At 40.5% G+C, this 20,077-nt stretch overlaps 1 protein-coding gene across 1 annotated transcript; it reads right to left on the bottom strand.

The window, feature by feature from the left end:
- Window positions 1-1,643: 1,643 nt before the first annotated feature.
- Window positions 1,644-17,041, bottom strand: LOC127238535 (zinc finger protein OZF-like). The gene is made up of 5 exons (XM_051207145.1): window positions 16,934-17,041; window positions 8,209-8,283; window positions 4,703-4,829; window positions 2,030-3,067; window positions 1,644-1,945 (listed from the first exon to the last, which is right to left on the bottom strand). Exons 1-5 carry the CDS (start codon window positions 17,039-17,041, stop codon window positions 1,644-1,646), a joined length of 1,650 nt encoding a protein of 549 aa, XP_051063102.1.
- Between the last annotated feature and the right edge of the window lie 3,036 nt (window positions 17,042-20,077).

Genomic DNA, 20,077 nt, shown 5'->3' with positions numbered 1-20,077 from the left:
TTGTGGGGAAGTTTAGAAGCAGTACTCCTAGAAGTCATAAATGATTCCTTCAAAATTCCATCAATCCAATATCCCCATGATGTACACATAAGAAGCACCCCAAGCAACAAAGATGTGGAGATCAAAGCCAAAGTCAGGTGGTGAGCATCATGAGCTCAGCTTTGCTGGATCTTGGTCAAGATGCTGGGCTAGATGCAAGACTTTCACCATTCCCATCAGAAATGCCTACACCATCATGGACAGCTTCTCTCATTCTAAAATGAAGTTTTGAGAGTGAGCAAAAAATGAGAAATTATGGGAACAGTTTTTGTGTGTTTGATTGTTGGTAGAATTTAATTCTAATATGAAGTTTTGAAACTAAACAAACAATGAGAAATATTTGTGTTTGGTTTTTGGTAGGATGAACTTTCATTAGCAATTTGAACCCTAGGTAAAGGATTTGTCAAATCAATGTGTTTGGTGGTTGTAATTTCTATTAGACAATAACACATAAGTTTTATATATGATATAAATTTATGTGGTTTCTTGGAAATATGAATTGTATGGTGTACAGCACCACATATTTAAGTTACTATATTTTGTCATTATTATTATCATTATGATTGTTGACAGTGTCTATGATGTTCTGACAGTCCTAGAACTGACTATATAAACCGTGATGGCCTCAGACTCACAGAGATCTTTTCGACTCTGCCTACAGAGTGCTGGGATTGAAGGCATATACCACCTTGCAAGGCATTATTCTCAATGTTTAGATATTGAAAGAGATACATAACTCACTACTGTTGTTAAGCAAAGTTTCAGAGAATATGATGTTCCCTTCTGGCCTCCATAGTCATCAAACAAACAGATGCATAGAAATTCCTGTAGACTAGACACCTCACATACATTAAAAAATAATTCACACAGTTACTTTTGCAGAATTTTATTTCAATGTTAACTATGTGTTTTTCATAAGTTTTAAAACTTCAACAAAGTCTTTCAAAAGTACCTTATATTTACATCTCCATTATGTACCATGTAAATGCTGTGTCACATGATTTACAATGGTGTCTGTGCAGGATAAAATCTATGATGTCTTCTAAGATATGAGAAGTGGATATAAGAGATGCTGGTCTTAACTTTGTGAAGTTTTGTAACGAGTATGGTTTTTCTGCCTGCCGCTGGTCTTGTCCCGACGCCACGCCAGCCCCAAATAACGCACAGAGACTCTGTATTTGATATTATACTGTTGGCCAGTTACTACTTTCTTATTGGCTAGCTCTGTCTTAAGTATTAACCCATTTGTGTTAATCTATGTATTTCCACATAGTCTTTTTACCCGGAGCCAGCTGCCGTGTACTGCTCTCTCCAGACTCTCCATCTTGGCTCCTCCTTACTACTTCCTCTTTCCTCCTTGTCTCCTAGTCCCTCCTATCTTCCTTTCCTATTGGCCAACAGTGCTTTATTCAGTAACCAGTATGAGAAACATATACAGAGTGACATCTCCCATCAAAGTTTCTCTGTGATATGTCTTTTCTGATGTGCTCTAAGATATGAGCAGCTACCAAAATTCTTCTTACATTCCTAACATCTGTAATACATCTCTGTAGTGTGAACCCTCTGAAGTGTTCTAAGATTTTTTTATGTAGGCAGAGGATTTGTTACATCACAGACAATTTTTTAATGATTTTTCCAGTATGGACTCTCTGATGTCTTCTAAGACTTGAACTCTGGACAAAGGCCATGTCACATTTTCCACATTTGTAAGGTTTCTCTCCCGTATGGATTCTCTGATGCCTTGTAAGATAAGAGCATAGAGCAAAAGATTTGCCACATTCCTCACATATATAAGATTTCTCAACAGTATGAATTTTCTGATGTTCTCTAAGATATTTGCGTATTGCAAATGATTTGCCACATTCCTGGCATTTGTAAGGCTTCTCTCCTGTATGGATTTTCTTATGTGTCCCAAGATATGACCATGCAGGAAAAGATTTGCCACAATCCCTACATGTATAAGACTTCTCTGCAGTATGAATTTCCTGATGTACTCTAAGACGTGTGCGTGTTGTAAATGATTTCCCACAGTCTTGGCATTTGTAAGGCTTCTCTCCAGTATGGATTCTCTGATGTGCTGTAAGAGTTGACTTCACAGTAAAGGATTTATCACAGTAATTACATGTGTAAGGCTTTTCTCCTGTGTGAATTCTTTGATGATCTATAAGAGTTGTCCTTGCAGCAAAGCATCTATTACAGTCCTTACATTTGTAAGGCTTTTCTCCTGTATGAATTCTTTGATGCTCTTTAAGTTTTGCATTCACAGCAAAGGATTTGTCACAGTCCTTACATGTGTAAGGCTTCTCTCCTGTATGTATTCTCTGATGCACTGTAACATTTGGCAACGAAGTAAAGGATTTGTCACAGTACTTACATTTGTAGGGCTTCTCTCCTGCATGAATTCTTTTATGCCGTTTAAGATGTGTGCTCACACGAAAAGATTTGTTGCAGCCCTTACATGTGTAAGGCTTCTCTCCAGTGTGAATTCTCTCATGTTTTGTAAGATTTGACTTCCAAGTAAAGGATTTGACACAGTATTTACATGAGTAAGGCTTCTCTCCTGTGTGAAATCTCTGATGAAAAGTGAGATATGAGGCAGTACTGAAGGATTTCCTGCATTTCCCACACTGGTATCGTTTCTCTCTAATGTAGTTTGGTTGTTGCAAAAGATTATTTGTAGTGTCAAGGCATTCATCACATTCTCCCTGGGTATACTGTTTCTTTGCAGCATAGAGCCCCTGAACTTGAGTAATGCTGGAACACAAATTTAAGGATTTCTCACAGACTTTAGAATTGCAAGGTTCATCTCCAGTGTGCATGGTTTCCTCTCTATCTGGGTTTGATGAGTCAAGAGAGGCAAACCTGTGGTTATTGCATCTGTACTTATTAGAGTTTTCTGTATTTTCACTTGTTCTATAAAGTGCACATGTGGAGGGGTCATGAAGAATTTTGCCAAAAGCATTACACTGACAACACTCCTTTTCAGTCTTCACTCGTTGATAGACAGAATCACATATGTAATAATTTTCTGGAAAGTGAGTAAGGTCATATTAGAAGGGAATGTCCCAAATTAAAACATCTAATAAATGACATCTATCTATTTTTGTTCTCCCATTTAAAAAAGTCAACCAGCAGCCACTTAGATATTTTCCTTAAACTTAATTGATTGTGTTATCATGAAATCAGACTGACAGTCTTCAGCGTTAGTGAATCATAACAGATACATTAACCTTATTGAAAATGTGCAATGACACCAGATGCATCAGGAAAGTGAGGAAGAAACAAGTTCTGTGGGATGTGCTCATTGACTCATTATATTTAGAATACATGTGTCCATGTTTAAATAATTCCTCGGACTCTTATGAAGAAGAGTGCAGTTCAATCCCCGGTTCACGGTACTTGTATTTATGAAGTTACAGGAAATGAAGTGTAGCGTTCACAAGACCAAATTCCTTAAAAGATTAAAGTCTTACTTAAAAGCATCACAGGGTTTATTTTTCTCTCCAGAAAAACGCATTAGATTCTTCAAAAGTAGCAGAGGGAGACACAGTAATCTGCCAGATATCAGGGACTCAGATCACTTGACACAGGGCTGACATGGGCAGCTATTGGTTATTCCTATTCCCCCTTGTCTGAGCTCCACATGGTGCATGTTAACTTTCTTCACAGAGTTATTTGACTCTAATCTTTACACTAACTCCTGAGAGTATTTTCCAGATTGATGCCTGTCTATCTCCTACTAAGAAGATAAGGGAGTATCATTATAGAGACAGACATCAAGGAAGGCCATTAAAGAATAAACCTATTTCCTGCACCCACATTGGGCTTATGATTTGTAAAATTATTCCAATCTGATGTCAAGAACATCAATTTCATTTCCATCTTGTCCTAGTATTTTCATCCTAATTCAGGTGTAATAGGCTCGAGCTGTAGTAGCAACAACAGACAGGATGCATCCTTGCACCAAGAAGCTATGCTATATTACATTGCCAAGAATCCTTTCAAGTGTAGTGGAATATGGCAAAAACATTCTCAGCTTTTCCTTTCTCTTTTACCAGAAGCTATCACTGCTGCCTTTCTCATTCACAAACCCACTGTGCATTCTCCCCTCTCTACAATCCAGGGGAATCTCATTTGCACCCAAGAGGTTACCAGGACCACCTTGCATAGAATAGTCCACATGTTCTCTGAAGTAGCCCATGACGCATGTGTAATTTAGAGTAAGAATACAGACAGCTAACAAGGTGCTGTATTAAGCACCTGAAAAGAACACCAAGCAGAGGGATGTAGGAATGTTTCCCAGTTGCGGATTCCTGTCAGAATCTTCAACAAATTTGTGCAAAGTGTGCACATCTTCAGATACTCCTCAGAAGTGTATCATGTTGGTTACATATAGTTGCCAGGCTTTAATATATGGGTACAAATATATATGATACTAATTTTCTGATTGCATTGTGGAATCAAAATGAGGCATGGTTGACAATTTTACATGGAAAAATGAAAAAAAAAAAAAAAAAGGAATACCATGAAAATGTTCTTTTCTTATACGAAACATTCCATGGATTCTTGTGGCTTCTAAGGCAAATTAACAGAGAGTTTACAAACAACAATGCTAATACATACAATGGATTACTTAGCAATTCTACAAGACAAATGCTCTTACCCACAGAGGCCAGGTTGTTGTAATTCTCCAACATCACATCAATGTACAAAGCCCTCTGAGCAGAGTCCAGGCACTGCCACTCCTCCTTGGAGAAGTCCACAGACACGTCCTTGAATGTCAAGGCACCCTGAAGCAAAGTACATGTTTGACCATGTGTTACCAGATAGAGTGCTTTCCTACATGTAAGCAGACTTGAGGAAATTAGGGATGTACATGAAGACAGCTACTCATACAGACGATTTTAATATAGTCACATTGTATAATGGATGATTTAACTCTGCAAAAAACAGTAGGACACAACAGATGTACTAGCAATATCCACCAAACAAGACACAGTTTTATGTCTGAACATGCTTATGTATCTGTTATGGCTGCTGTGCTTATGTACTGCAGAATCAGCATGGGCATGTCTAAGAAAAAATACTTACAATGAGGAAATGTGCCTTAAATTCTGTACTTGTAGATGATGGTAATACAGTGACTGCAATCAATTCTGTGTATTTTTTGAGATTAATGTTTCTATTCCAACATGCTCAGTTTGTATATTTGAATCTTTGGTCTCTTGCCTTCCATTACATACAAAAGTGGTACACTTGAAAAGTATAATTCATGGTTGAGTTCACAGGTTAATAATCTTTTTTCCACAGTAACTATGTGTGTAATAATAGCACTGCATGGTGTTGTTTTAAACATTAACACATAAGAACAGGTAGTCTATGTGATCACTTTTACAAGTATTTTTGAGCTACTACCAAGCACATTTGACATACTCTAAAATTTACCTAGAAAATAGCAATATGGCAAGTTAGGCTAAATAACAATGTGAGGTATTTTGAAGAACATTTCCTTTTTGTAGAGTTATAAATATTGAGGGCAGACCTGTTACAGGATAATTGTTTACACTGTGTGAACATGTGTCTATGTTTTGCCTCACCTGCCTAAGGCACCTGATTGGTTTAATAAAGAGCTATGTGACCATTAACTAAGCTGGAGTTTCACAGAAAGAGAGAACTCAGAAAGAATTTGGTGTAGAGAGAAACAAAGAGCAAATTGTAAGCAAAGAAGTACAGGTACAAAGCAAGGTTACACAACATAGATTAATAGAAACAGGTAAGTTGGAGTTATAAGAGGTAGTTTGAAACCAGCCTGTGCTAAAGGCTAACCTTTCATAACTGACCTTATGTCTCAGTGCCATTCCTGGGAACAAAAGAAATACAACTATGATGTCCAAAAATACATGCTAGGATGTTTAAGTTGTATTTAAGCAAGTATGCATAATTACTAATGTGGATGCATTCAGAAGTGATGTAATGTCAGTAAGAGAATATATGACATTATGTGAGAAATATTATCACTTTGTCAGATGTAATGCAGCTCAGAAGAACAGCTCAGGAGGAAATTCGGACTTTTTCGTTTTTTGCACCTGAATTCTGTAGTTGTCAATGTGTTCTCTTTTTGTACTTATGCTGTATTGTCTAACATATTTAATGCTAGTGGTGTTTATGATTCTTTATTTCTGTGGAAGTGCACAGTAGTTACATATTCTGTCTGATCCATGAGGAAGGAATAAATGCAAACCTGTAGGTCAGAGGGCATTCACCAAGTCTCCACTTAAAGCACTGCAGCTTCATGGCAGGCAAGTAGAACCATGACTCTCACAGAAATTGACCAGGACAAAGCAATCATGAGGAATGTTCTTTCTGCATCAAAACCATGGCTTCTGCACATCAATCAATCAATACCCTCAAGACATTATTCTTGATACATGCTACAAAATGGTACATAATGAATCCCGAACATGAAAGCCTGCAGATTGGAATTCTATTTAGAGCAGAAACAAAAAGACAAATAAAAATACGAATCTATGGCCTGCTATAGTGGCACATGCCATTAATCCCAGCACTAGGGGGACAGAGACTTGTGGATCTCTGTGAGTCTGAGGTCAGCCTGGCTTACATGCTACTTGTGGGAGCACCAGGAATACACAGGAAGATTTTCTTGAAAAACAAACCAAACAAACAAAGGCCAAGGCAGTAATCTCTAGAGTTTGGGAAGTTGCAATTGAGCATCCTAAAGAAGTGAGTGGTGTGAACATGACATGCCCTTAGATAAACAGATAGCAGGTGTTATCAAATACATGGATCTATCATCACTTGATGGGGGATGTTCTTCTGTATACATGTTTCTCTTATTGCTGATGAATAAAACACTGTTTGGCCAGTAGAGACAGGAGAGGAGGGGAATCCTGAGGAAAGAGGCAGGGAGAACTGGAAGAAACCCCTTGTAGCCACCAAAGAAGTAATAGATCCGGGCATTCTCTGATAAGCCAAGACCATGCAAAAATACATACATTCATACTTACTGGTTCCTAATTAAGAGAGAAAAGCTTAAAAAGGATAGAAACCCTATTCTTCAAATGGCACCCACACAGAGACTAAAACTTAAAAGGAGGCGCATACTGGCTCGGCATTACAGGCAAAAAGCGCAGGACTTTTTAAAGAGGCCCTGCTACCAAACAATTAAATGGTGAATTAAATGGTGTTTATGAGCAGCCAACAGTATGCTTGGGGATGGCTGCCTAAACTGAGGCTTTGAGCAGAGCTCGCAGAGCAGCCAGTAAATGTACCCTGCCACGTGCAAAGCCAGCAGCTAAAATGTCTGCTTTAATTTTAGCAATGTCGTTTACGAGAGAAAAGACCGTGTCCAGGAAAAGATAGAGATATACAGTAAAGACAGATTCAGATGGAAAATGAAAATCCTCTAAATGGTTTATGGTGTGTTTAAAGGTATACGTAGGCTTGGGAGAGAAATGAAAAAGGATAAAATCCTTAAAGAAATGGAGAACCTGGGTCTGGTGGCACAGGCCTTTAATTCCCAGCATCTGGATCTCGCAGGTGAATGTAATTACATTCTTATCTTTCTTTCATTGGAACAAATTCATTCAAAACAGATGAAAAACCTTATTTAAAGCCAGAAACAAATATAACTCTAGAAAACAGAGAGAATACCCACCAGGATATTGGGATGGACTAATACTTACTTATTAGAGAAAATAACAGCACAGGAACAGAACATAAGGGACTACATGAATACTCAAAGGTTCTGTATGGAAACAATCAGCAGTACACATGGACAGACAACTGACAGGACAGACTCTACCAGGGACACTTCAGAAAGGGACTCATACCTAGAATTTACCAAGAACTAGAGAAATTAAATAGCGAAGAACTAAAACTGCCAATACATATTCAATAACCAAAACATAAAATGCCTTTTGTATCACTCCAGTGTACCTGCTCCAAAAAAACTACTCAAACTACATACAACCACATTGATTTGTATAGTTTGCATCTGGTTAATTTCAGTGTGGGATTTTTTTTGTCATTGATGTCTGCTTGTTTGAAACAATCTTCATAAAAAAATTAAAGTTCTACTAGCAGCAAATGGTAAGGACTTCCACTGTCTGAACATATATTATATTGAGAATGGTGTATATGTCCACTGACCTGGGACATGGTTACTGGAGAAACAGCCATTTCTGTCTGTTTATCTTCTTTGAGTTTCTCTTTCAGGAACAATGACTAGGTAGGTGGCCTGTTGTCTTTTCTAGTAAGGGGTGAAGAAGAAAAACAGAAAATTAATACTGAAACCTGTTAGAGAAAATATCAATCATCTGAAAAGTTGCAAGCAACCAAAATACCAGGTATCCAGACAATGATCCAAAGTTCACAGAGTTTTGAAAGACATTTAAAGCTTGAAGAGAAAACCAGTATCAACAACCTCATTGTTACATCCAGAAAAGATCTATCTTAAAATTAATGGAGACTTCGTTAATATAATTCATTTCACTAATTGGCTTGGCAGACAATAATTGGAGGCAAAAATTATAAGGAGATTGGGGGGGTTATCCATGAGAATATGGGAAACAATACATTTCATATGAATAATAGTAAATTCATGAGAAATGGGAAATAACCATCCATGGGCAAGAGAGCAAACCAATAATTCCCACACATAAGTAGTAAACCTACTGCCGATAATCCAAGCATTAACAACATCACAAACAAAAGCATAGTGAATAAAACTGCCAGGACCATAATCAAGGAAATTGGACAATTGTCAAACAAACAAATCCTCAACTTATATAAATGCAGCAAGTCAACCCAGCCATTCCATTCCTTGGCATATTCTCAGCATCTTTCTGCACAGGTATTTGTTGAGCCATATTCATTTCTGCTCCATGCACAAGAGCTACAACTTGAAAACGTTCATAAATGTCTGTGAACTTAACACTTAGTAAAAATGCCGTACACTTACACTATGAAATATTATTGCCTTGTAAAGAAAATTGAAATCATGAGCCTTGCACCTACATGGATGGCCCTAGAAAAGGGCATATTGAGTGGAGAAAACCCAGACCTCGAAAGACACACTTTGCATCTTCTCTGTCACAGGAAGTCTTAGCTCAAATATTCAGATGCAAGTACAAAACATGGAGTAAGGTCAGTAACCAGAGAAGTAAAAAGGAGGCCACTGTGGGGTGAGGTAGAGTTACGGACAGCAGAAAAATAGGGAACAATGACGCAAAAGGCAGCAAACTGGAATAGAGCTGTGTATGTCTGTGTGGGTGTGTGAAAAGTATGGAGAAGGGACAGACATGAACATATGTGAGTAAAATAGCAACAGTGATGTCTCTAAGAAGTCACAAGGAATCTCTTATCATCTTCCAAAAATGCCTACAATACATTCTCTGTAAGCATGTGCGGTTAGAGCAGAAATGATGATTTCCAGTCTCAGCTGATGATGCTCCTCACAAGAGTCACAGATTTTCTAAGAAACCACCCACAACAGCCTGCTTTGAAGTTGATGGTCACAGCTGTCGCTGAGATTCCCAAAGCATTACAGGCTACTGGGGTTGTCCATGTTTGCCTCACACAGTGAAGAGGTGAAGCCCTGCTGTTGAAGAAGCCATGTGCTTCAGTCATAGCCAGAGGATTTGTGAAGGACCAGAATAGAAAGCCTACCCCCTGGTGACTATCTTTCACGGTATCATAAGGCAACCAACAAGCTTTTAAAGGAGAAAGCCAACAGTCCTACCCAACTCTGACAATTATGATCCATAACAATGATCTACACTGCACAATAAAGCATAGAGTACAAGAGTGACACACTTGCATTGGTGGTAACCAACTGCTTTTACTTGGGTTTCACAGTGCCAACAAGAAAATCATGCCTGGTCCCGGAAACCTAGCCATTTTTGGGTGAGTGAGGGATGGATCCTGGAGGAGAACCTAAAACCTAAAACCACTAATGCATCACTCACATGTATATAAGGTTGATTTGCCTCCTAGAGTCAATTCTTATATAGAAAGTCTTCCCATAGCTACAGCAAGGTAATTCTGAGATCTTTCTCAGTGGAGAACAACAGGTTTTGTAGCCAGTACTCTAAATAGTCTTAATAAGCCAAGACTCAGATATCAATGTAAATGTTGAAAAATCGGAGAAGTAAAAGAGTCAAGCACTAGTAAGAGTTCTTATCTTTAATGAATCCTTAGACCAAAAGAGTGAGAGTCAGTTTCTAGGAATCCTCAGAGGGAATGGAATAAGCTGGTGCATGTTCCTTCCTATATACCTCTCTCCACCTAGTCAAATTACCTCTTATTGCTGGGATTAAAGGTATGAACTCTATTTCCTTTTGAGTCTGGTTATATCTCAGGTAGCCTGTGGTGGCCTTGAACTTCTATCAGCTTATTTTCTCATCCCGTGGGCTGGGATTAAAGGTGTGGCCCTCCACAGCCTGGCCTCTATGGCTTACTAAGGGCTAGGTAAACTCTGATTTTCAGGCAAACTTTGTTAGAGCATAAATAAATTATCACCACAAGCTTTAGCAGTTGTTTTGATGCATGCATTTAATACTACAACTTGGGAGACTCAGGTGGGTGGGACTCTGTGAGCCTCCGAGGCAGGGTGAGTCCTGAGCAAGATAGAGCCACACCTTGAATTCAGGTCTCAAACACAACAAACAAAGGAACCTAAATTAACAGTGTGGTCATGTGTCCATAAACAGAGTGCTTATTTTGGACCAAGGAGATGAAAGAGTATTGTAGAGATTTTTCTGATGTAGATAAGTTATGGCAATTATTCAAAATTGCTTCTAAATTTATCCTGTATTATGACACCTCCCCTGTTTTTCTTCATGCCCAACTCCTGGGGGACATAGTTTCTCTGTTTAATCCCAGATATCTGCAAACTCCCTGTGTAGACCAGCTTGGTAAGCCTGCCTCTTCCCAAATGCTGGGGTTAAAGGCTAGTGTCAACACCATCTGTTTCATAATACCTCTTCCAACTGTGATCTGATACCATGAAGCAAGATACTGTGCTTTCCTAGATATTAGGTAGGGTGCAATATTAACAAGTCAGCATGAGAAGACACAACTCATTTTTTTTTTATCCCTCTTTTCTTATCCTGAGATAAGATGTCACCATGAAGACCTGGCTGTCATAGAATGCACCATAACGATCAGGAAAGTCTTTCACCCAGTTCCACCTCTCTTCACCTCCCCAGCAGTGAGAATTTATAAGTGTTTTTTTCTGCTGGTCTGTCTCCACCCACAGCCATGCCAGCCCCAAATAATACACGGACACGCTGTATTAGATATAATTCTTTGGCCTCTTATTAGAGGCTATCTAGAAACTTAATCCCGCACTCTGATCTTCTGGCAAGGTTTATTTTTTAGATTACAAAAAAAAAAAAAAAAATCTTCCCATTGCTTAAGTTAAAATAGTGCAACCAATATATTATTCAGCCAAGCATTATTTTTTTGGATTCCACACAAAATATTAGTACAGGTATTGTTCTGCTAATAATTCATTTGTTAAATTACAAACAAATTATCATTACATGTATGTATTTCTGGACTACAAATGTGAATTACTCCATCTGTGGCTCTGGGAACCCTGAGGAAGAGGAGGAAGAAAGGAAATGAGAAGGGAAAGAGGAGGGAGGGCTAAGACACGCCATTCTCTAGACTCCACACAGCTGTTGTAATCAGTAATCAAAGCATCTCAACTTATCATCTGTGAACTCACACTAGACCACATCAGTCTAGCAAAGAAAAAGGCTCACAGACCCTACACTCTCCTCATCTAATGTTGCTATGGATGGATATTAGGAGAAGAATCATTGCCTTAACTGTAGTCCTCTACTGAGCCCACCTGCCTCCACCACATAGCTGCAAACACACAGTCTCAGACATGGCCTTGGTTAATATCACTGAGACCAAGAAAGTGAATAACGAAGCACATAGTAGAGGGACTGATTAGAATTGTAGAATAAGGGAGTAGACAGATAGGAGATGAGTCTAGGCAGTGTTTGAGGTGTGCATGCACAAAGACACACAGAATGTGGTGTATATAAAAGGATACTCATGTGGGATGTGGGAGAATATAATCAGAAGAAAAATAGGAAACAATGATCTAAAATAAGTAGGAAATGCAGTGTGTGTGTGTGTGTGTGTGTGTGTGTGTGTGTGTGTGTGTGTGTGTGTTTAATGGAGTAGGGACAGAAATAAACACAGACTGAGAATAAGGAAAATAACAGTGAGTATGTCTGAAAAGGTCATAAGGATGCTAACTTATACAACCTATAACAATCTAATAATACATCTATAATACTTCTATGTTTCCGTAAGCAGTAATTTTCTGTCTCATCTCATGAGGCTCCTCACAAGAGCCATAGATTTTCCAACAAAGTAGGTACAGCAGCCTGCATTGATATTGTTGATCAGAGCTTCCTTGAGATTTCCAAAGCAGTACAGGATACTGGGGTTTTGCATGTTCACCTCTCAGAAGTGGAAGGTGTGCCCCCTACTGTTGAAGAAGCCATGTGATTTAATCATAGCCAGGACACTGGAGATGAACCAGAATTTAAAGCCTCTTCACTGAGGAATAGTTTTCAGGGTATCTTAAGGCAACATCTAAGCTTTTACAGAGGCCAGCCAACAGTCATACACAACTATGACAATTGTGAACACAACAGTGTTCTACACTGCATGAAGCCACACATGCTACAAGCTTGGCAATCATTGGTGGTGACCAACAGAATCTACCTGGACTTAAAGCCTTCTCAACAAGTGGGAAATCGTATATGATACTGGGAACCTAGGCACCGTCTGGGGAAAGGAGAGGATGGAACTTGGAGGAGAACATGAACCCACTGTCCAGGACTCATATGCATATTCATATAAAATTGATTTGCCTCCTAGACTCAGTTCTCATGTAGTGAGTCTTCTCTTAGCTACAGCAGGATAATTCTGAGACCTTTGTCAGTGGATGTCACTAGAAATTACTTCCAGTGAATCTGAATGTGGCAAAACTATATTTGGCTCATCAGATATGTAGCTACTGTGTCCTCCTTCTCCATTTTACAGGGCTCTTTGTTGGGCTCCAGAGGTGAGCAGATCTGGGTGATCATTTACCCGGCACATGAGAAAAACATGGCTCAGAAAGCACCTAGATTTCTCAGATACAGCAGGATAATTCTGAGACCTTTGTCAGTGGATGTCTACAGTAATAACTTCCAGTGATTTCCCATGGTCATGCAGAGTCACAATACTGAAAATACCTAGAAAGCATTTTCCTTGAATTCAACTTGAATGCTGCTTTCCCACCACTTCTCACTCAACTCCAAGGGGCAGAAACAGACCTGAATGACTGGGATCACAAACATTAAAAGACTATGTTAATGAATATATCATGAACCAAATTTGGTGAAAGTCTTACATATCCCAAGAGGGAACACTCCTGGGGAACTATTTTCCAAGAGACACCAAGGAGAAACAAACAATTCTCATCCACACTAACCAGTCTGCTGTATCCCTTAACATCCTATCCCAGTACAAAGCCTTGTAAACAGCCTGCAGGCCTCGACCTTCCTCCTGAGAAAAGCCCACAGTTACACCACTGGCAGGCACCAGACCACAAAATAAAACTCAACAGGGTGTGTAGCCAGAATACCAATTAGTGCTATAAACCCAGAGACGGTTATCAGTGTAAATGCTGACAAATCAGAGAAGTAAAAGACCCAGCCTATAGCAAGACTTCTTACCTCTCCTGAATCTATTGCGGTTTAATGACGATCAGGATGACCAAATAGATGTTTATTCAGGGAGAAATGGCCTACAACCTAGACAGATGAACACCAGCAACTTGTACAGGAAGCTCTCCTCTCCAAGACCTGCCAGCAAGAGAGAGCATTCCAGGGCTCCTCCTCAGACCTTCTTCCAGAGGTCACTTCCGCCCCTGGCTCCACCCCCAATGGGCGTGGTCAGCTTCACAGAAGGAGGCAAAGTGAACATCCCTCTACAGGAATCCTCTGACCAAAGAGAACCTGTTTCTAGGAATCCTCAGACTGAATGCTCCAAGCTGCTCTCTCTTCCTGCCTGATATACCTCTCTCTGCCCAGCAACTTCATTCCCACCTCCTCATTGCTGGGATTAAGGGTGTGATCTCAGTTTCTCTGTTAGAATGCTTCAAGCTTTGGTACAGCAGGGTGGCCTTGATCACCTGATTTTCCTGTTTCCTCATCCCAAGTGATGGGATTGAAGGTGTGTGCCACCACTGCCCGGCCTCTATGGACAACGAGTGTCTAGCTCTACACTCTACCTCCAGGCAAGCTTTATTTGGTAGAGCATGAATAAAATAATACCACAAGATGGAACAGTTGTTTTGCTGCGCACCTTTAATCCTAGTACTTGGGAGAAACTGGGGGTAGAATTCTCTGAGGTCCACTTTTGTGTGTTCTACATGTTGAATCCTGAGCAAGACAGAACAACACTGTAAGCTCAGTCTCAGACACAAGAATGAACATACACTGTTTGATCATGTGTCCGTGGATATAGTGCTTATCTTGGACCAAGGAGATAAAAGTCTCTTGTAGATAGTTTTCTAATATTAATGACTTGTCATAATTCTTAAAAAGATACTTTCTAATTTTATCGTGTATTTTAATGTATTCTGTTTCTTCCTTTTTCCCCACACCTGAGAACATAGTTTCTCTGTGTAATCCCAGCTATCCTTAAACTCCCTCTGTAGACCAAGCTGGCAAGGAATCCCAAAATCCACCTGGCTCTGCTTCCCAAATGCTGGGATTAGAGCCTAGTGCCAACAGTAACTGTTTTATAATGCCTTTTCTAACTGTGAAAACACTGCCATGTGATACCATAAAAAAGCCTACTGTGTTTTCCAGGTATTCAGGTGAAACATTAAGAAGTCAGCACAAAATACACATTTTTCCTTTCTTTTCTTTTGTGCCTGAGCAATGTCTCACCATGAGGCCCTGGCTTTAGTTGAACCCTGTGTTTGAGACCAGGCTGTCTACAACACACTTTATAGATTCATGTGTCTTTGCCTTCTTGTGTTTCGATTATAGTTATTTGCCACCAAGGTGTCAGACACTTTTCAGAATGCTGAATGTACATAACAGGGTGTCAGTGTCTGAGATGGAAGACTAGCAGTGGGCCAAAAAATGTCAATTTTAAGTGACACCGTTTACAACCTGCCTGTGGATCTCTATTTGGAATTATGTTTACATATTGGGAATGTCAAATTCCATTTTTATGTGCCACTCTTTTAAGTTGGAAGTGGTTTAACACGGAAGTGAGCATCAATGACTGTAAACTTCAAGAGCTTTGTGTGCTTTCTACCAAAGCAAAAAGACTGTTTGCAAATATCAACACATGTATTTGAATATTTACTAGATTACACTAAAAGAATATTTTTGGTGTTTGCAGCTGGAGCTGCGCCACTAACACCAGTGCCTTCTCTCACTTGCTGAGCTCCAGCAGAGGGAGCAGGAGGGCAAGTAAGGAGGTGCTTATAGCATGGCTCCTACAAAGCAGAGTGGCTGCAAACCCACAGGTGGTAAAAAGCACCCCAGGAAAGGACTACCTTCCATAGCGGCTCGCAATACTGGGTCCTCTACTAGAGCAGTGGAGAAAACTCATTGCTACAGGCCTGGTACTCTGCACTCCAGGAAATCAGAGGCTATCAGAAACCACTGGACTTCTGATTAGCAACCTCCCTTTCCAGCCTCTGGTGGGAGAAATTGATCAGGACTTCCTAGCAGTGTTTTATTGACTTTTATTGTCAGTGTGTCCAAGAAAAACACACAGGCCAAAACTGCTGCAGTTATTGTTCTATTTATTGCCTAATATAATATTCATACAATATATCTCAGAAAATTAATGTATATGTCTTATCCTGGCAGTATTATTCCATGGTCATGGAACACAAAAGTTGCCCCACACAAGCTAACTTTTCTAACCCCTGAAGGTCCTGACACCTCGTTCATTGATCAGTTTCTGCAATATTCTTTTCCCATCAATATGAGTCCCTGTGTAGGGCAGAGGTTAACTCTGGCCATTTTAACATTGTTTCTGGGTGTGCCCCATAATCGCCTGAACGTATTGTAAAAAGACTTGCACTTTGTTCTGAGTATCTTATTCTTGAGTACATACAGGTATGGATGTTTCAAGAACATTTCAGAGCCTCTACTAGAGACCTCTGTCTTCTTTATGTGCATCACCTTATGGAAGGTATAAGGAAGACCTTGAAGTTAGATGAGGATTTCTCCCTAAAATCAAAGAGGTAGTGTTAGATAGTGTCACCCAGCTGACCCCCGCCCCAAGGATGCTCGTAAAGCTCATGGCCCTGTCATCTCTATGTCAGCTTTACCTGGCGGCCAGAGGACTCAGTATTGCATGTGCAAGCCTCTTTTAAAGCAAGCATGCCAAGTGCTTCTCTCTCTCTGCCTCTCTGCTTCTTTGCTGTCTCTCTGTTCCCTCTCTCTCTCCTGCTTTCGGTTGGCCACCAGCTACCTCCTCTTTCTCTCTCCTCTCTCAATAAACTCCACGTGGGCGCTGAGTCTCATGTTTGTGTTTCTTAGGCATTAGCTGTGCAGCAAAAGAACAACATTGGTGCCAAAACCCGGGCAGGCTCTCCTTGAGGGTCACTGGTGGCCGTCTGCTGGCGGGAGGCCAGCCAGAGACACTTGGAATCCTGTTTCTGATACCAGCAGTCCGCCTCTATCACCCCACCCCCACCACCTCACCCCCACCCCCCCGGTGCGCTGGAAATACCACCCCAAACAGACTTCAATTAGGTAAGGTACCCTTTTAAATTTTAACCCATTTCCTTAAGGTAGGGTACATTCCTCAGGGGTAGAAGACATACCGCCCGGGGCGGTATATCTGCTCTGCTCTCGGACTGCAGAGTCCTTTTGGCCGCTGTTGGCCCTGGCAACGTATTCGGGCTGATGAGCTTCGAATAATGCTCTGCCATTCTCATTTATGGTGTGGCCACACTCTTGAGCTGATGAGTTCCAAGACTGCATGGTCACTTTCTGCTCTACTCATGGGGAATAAACCGACCAAGCTAATACCCCTCACCACTCCACTGGGATGCCTGATAGATGCCACTTGTTAAGGCACCCAATCTTATATACCTTTGTACTGAAAAGTGGCCTAGATATCCCCTAGAAAATAATTCAAATTGGCCGCGTAACAGCTCTCTAGATCCTGATATTTTACTGGATCTTTCAAATTACTGCCAGCGAACAGGTGGATGGAAGGAGTTTTTTATATCTCTCTGCTAAATAATCTCTTACCCTAAACTTATTTCTGTTCTCTTCCCACCACGTTAAAACTCTCCTGCCCGCCGCAGCTGCAACCTGTCTCAGAGCAGTAGCCTGGGCTGAGGAAGCATCTACTCAAGACAAAATTTTATCTCAAAACTTTATGATTTCTGCCAGTTGTTGGGGATATGTTTATGGCAGCCACCATCTTGACCATGTGGCCTAGCCTCACCCCCCCCATGGTTCTTCCCTCTGCTACACCAGCCACCTAGGCAGAGGTAGTCTAGCCAGCTTCTGCCACCAACAAAACCTGTAATTCATTTACGTTTTGCTTTTATTCTTTTATTTGCTTTATTCTTTGTCTCTAATTTCTTTTTCACTATGTCATACATAGCTTCACATTCTAGTCTTCTCAATTTTACCCAGTCCTGTTTAATGTATCTGTACATTAAATTTAAATTTATGTAAATGTAAGCTAACTTCATACAACTTAAATTCAACTGTACTAAGTCTCAAATACTTCTAAATTGTTATGTGCCTTTTAATGATGGTAAACATTTAAGGTTATACATGTCTATTTCAAGCTAACAAAATATTTATGCTACTCAGTCTTTCCTGTAAGCTGTTTATAAAGGTTAAGCCTCTATTATCAAAGGGAGTTTTTCTCTACCTCTTTGTCCTCTACGGGTATAAGTCTAACCTACTAAGTTAAAACCAGTTACAGTCAGGCTGCAGGGCTCTGAGTAAAACATCCCTCCACAGCCTCTCAGCTTGGATCCAGTTTTCCACACAGATTAATTAATTACAGGAATAAAGCCTTACCTAGCCACCTATGTGCTTAAGGCAGGTAACTAAAGACATATTTTTGTGTACTAAGGTATGCTAAACAGTCAGACAGTCCTCAAATGCTCAGAGATGTAGAGAATATGGCATTTAAAATGTTTCATTAAAAAGCTTTTGTAAAGGAGAGACAGGCCAGCTGCTGGCACCACCCATTTCCTCCAAGAAGACTGATGGACACTGAAAGAAGCTCCACCCACAAAAGTGGCTACGCTAGCCACGGAGCAATCCTGCCTTTCATCTCAACTGCTGCAAAGGGCTCTAAGGACCGTGGACAAGAGGGCAGTGGAATCGACTTTCTCCACGTTGCTTGGGCCAACGGTAGGTAAGTCTTCCAAAAGCTCGTAATCCACAGGTCTCCTGCCATCAGCAGAAGGCGGACATCTTTAAAGCCTCTGACTTCAACAACTGTGGAGGACCTGGGGTGGCTGTCCATGCTGCCAGCTAGTAAGTCTCTGTTACTCTCTAATCATTCAGGTAAAATTTTATCCTTCTCAAGAACTCTGATGCTTTTGACAACTGGTAGCTTTGTCAGCTTAAAGCAGCAACAAAGGCTCCAACTGTTTCAACAGATTTCAATGGGTATTTTAATGTTGCTACTGTTTATAGTCTTTAATCAATAAAGTTTTAACAGTGTTAAACACCATACTATGCCACTATATGATCACATCTGTAACTATGACCTTACAATTAAGGTGCTTTTCATTGTGCTAAAAATCTGCCAGCTGCATGTGTTAATTCTTTCAGCCAAATCATTTCTAACATGAGTATGCTGCTAATGTGTCTTAATATTTATGTTTTCACAAACTCAAAGGATTCTTTTAAGTTCCAGGGAGCAGAATTGGATCCATTTACAGGTCAGATTCACTCCAAATAAATTACTCATCTTTTTCCTGGTCTTGGGACTTCCTTCCCTTGTCCCCGGACCCCCTTGGGAGCTCCTCCCGCACCTCACACGTCTCCCATTAAGTACTAAGACCTAAGGAAAAAAAAAAACCTAACCTTGTCCTCTGTTCTGCTAACATCTTGCCAATTCTCAAAGAGATGCCAGAGCCCCATACTGTCAGAACTGTGATGAAACAACCATCTACCAGGACGTGGCAGCACCCCAGTCTTTGCGGATTCCCCCAAAGACTATCTACGCCCCCAATTCAGCAGGAAGCAGTTTCCAGAACTCAACGTCCTTGGTCCTTGTTCCCTAACCTGCCGCGCCCAACCCCCACCTTTTTAATAACAATAAGAGGTAGGAATGTTAGGAACTAGCAGCCAGCTGACCCCCGCCCCAACGATGGGCAGGATGTCATCACTAAGTCAGCTTTACCTGGCAGCCAGAGGACTCAGTTACTGCATGCACAAGCCTCTTTTAAAGCAAGCACGCCAAGTGCTTCTCTCTCTCTCTGCCTCTCTGCTTCTTTGCTCTCTCTGTTCCCTCTCTCTCTCCTGCTTTCTGTTGGCCACCGGCTACCCCCTCTTTCTCTCCCCTCTCTCAATAAACTCCACATGGGCGCTGAGTCTCGTGTTTGTGTTTCATAGGCATTAGCTGCTCAGCAAAAGAACAACAGGTAGTATGCACATAATCTTTGTGGGGAAGTTTAGAAGCAGTAGTCCTAGGAGAAGTCATAAATGATTCCTTTGAAATTCCATCAATCCAATATCCCCATGATGTACACATAAGAAGCACCCCAAGCACGCAAGATGTGGAGATCAAAGCCAAAGTCAGGTGGTGAACATCATGAACTCAGCTTTGCTGGATCTTGGTCAAGATGCTGGGCTGGATGCAAGACTTTCACCATTCCCATCAGAAATGCCTGCACCATCATGGATAGCTTCTCTCATTCTAATATGAAGTTTTGAGAGTGAGCAAAAAATGAGAAATTATGGCAACAGTTTTTGTGTGTTTGGTT

Source organism: Phodopus roborovskii, unplaced genomic scaffold (genome assembly GCF_943737965.1).
Source record: "Phodopus roborovskii unplaced genomic scaffold, PHOROB, whole genome shotgun sequence".
Taxonomy (NCBI): Eukaryota; Metazoa; Chordata; class Mammalia; order Rodentia; family Cricetidae; genus Phodopus; species Phodopus roborovskii.
The sequence above is the reverse complement of the archived record's forward strand: the minus strand, read 5'-3'. Positions and strand labels throughout refer to the sequence as shown.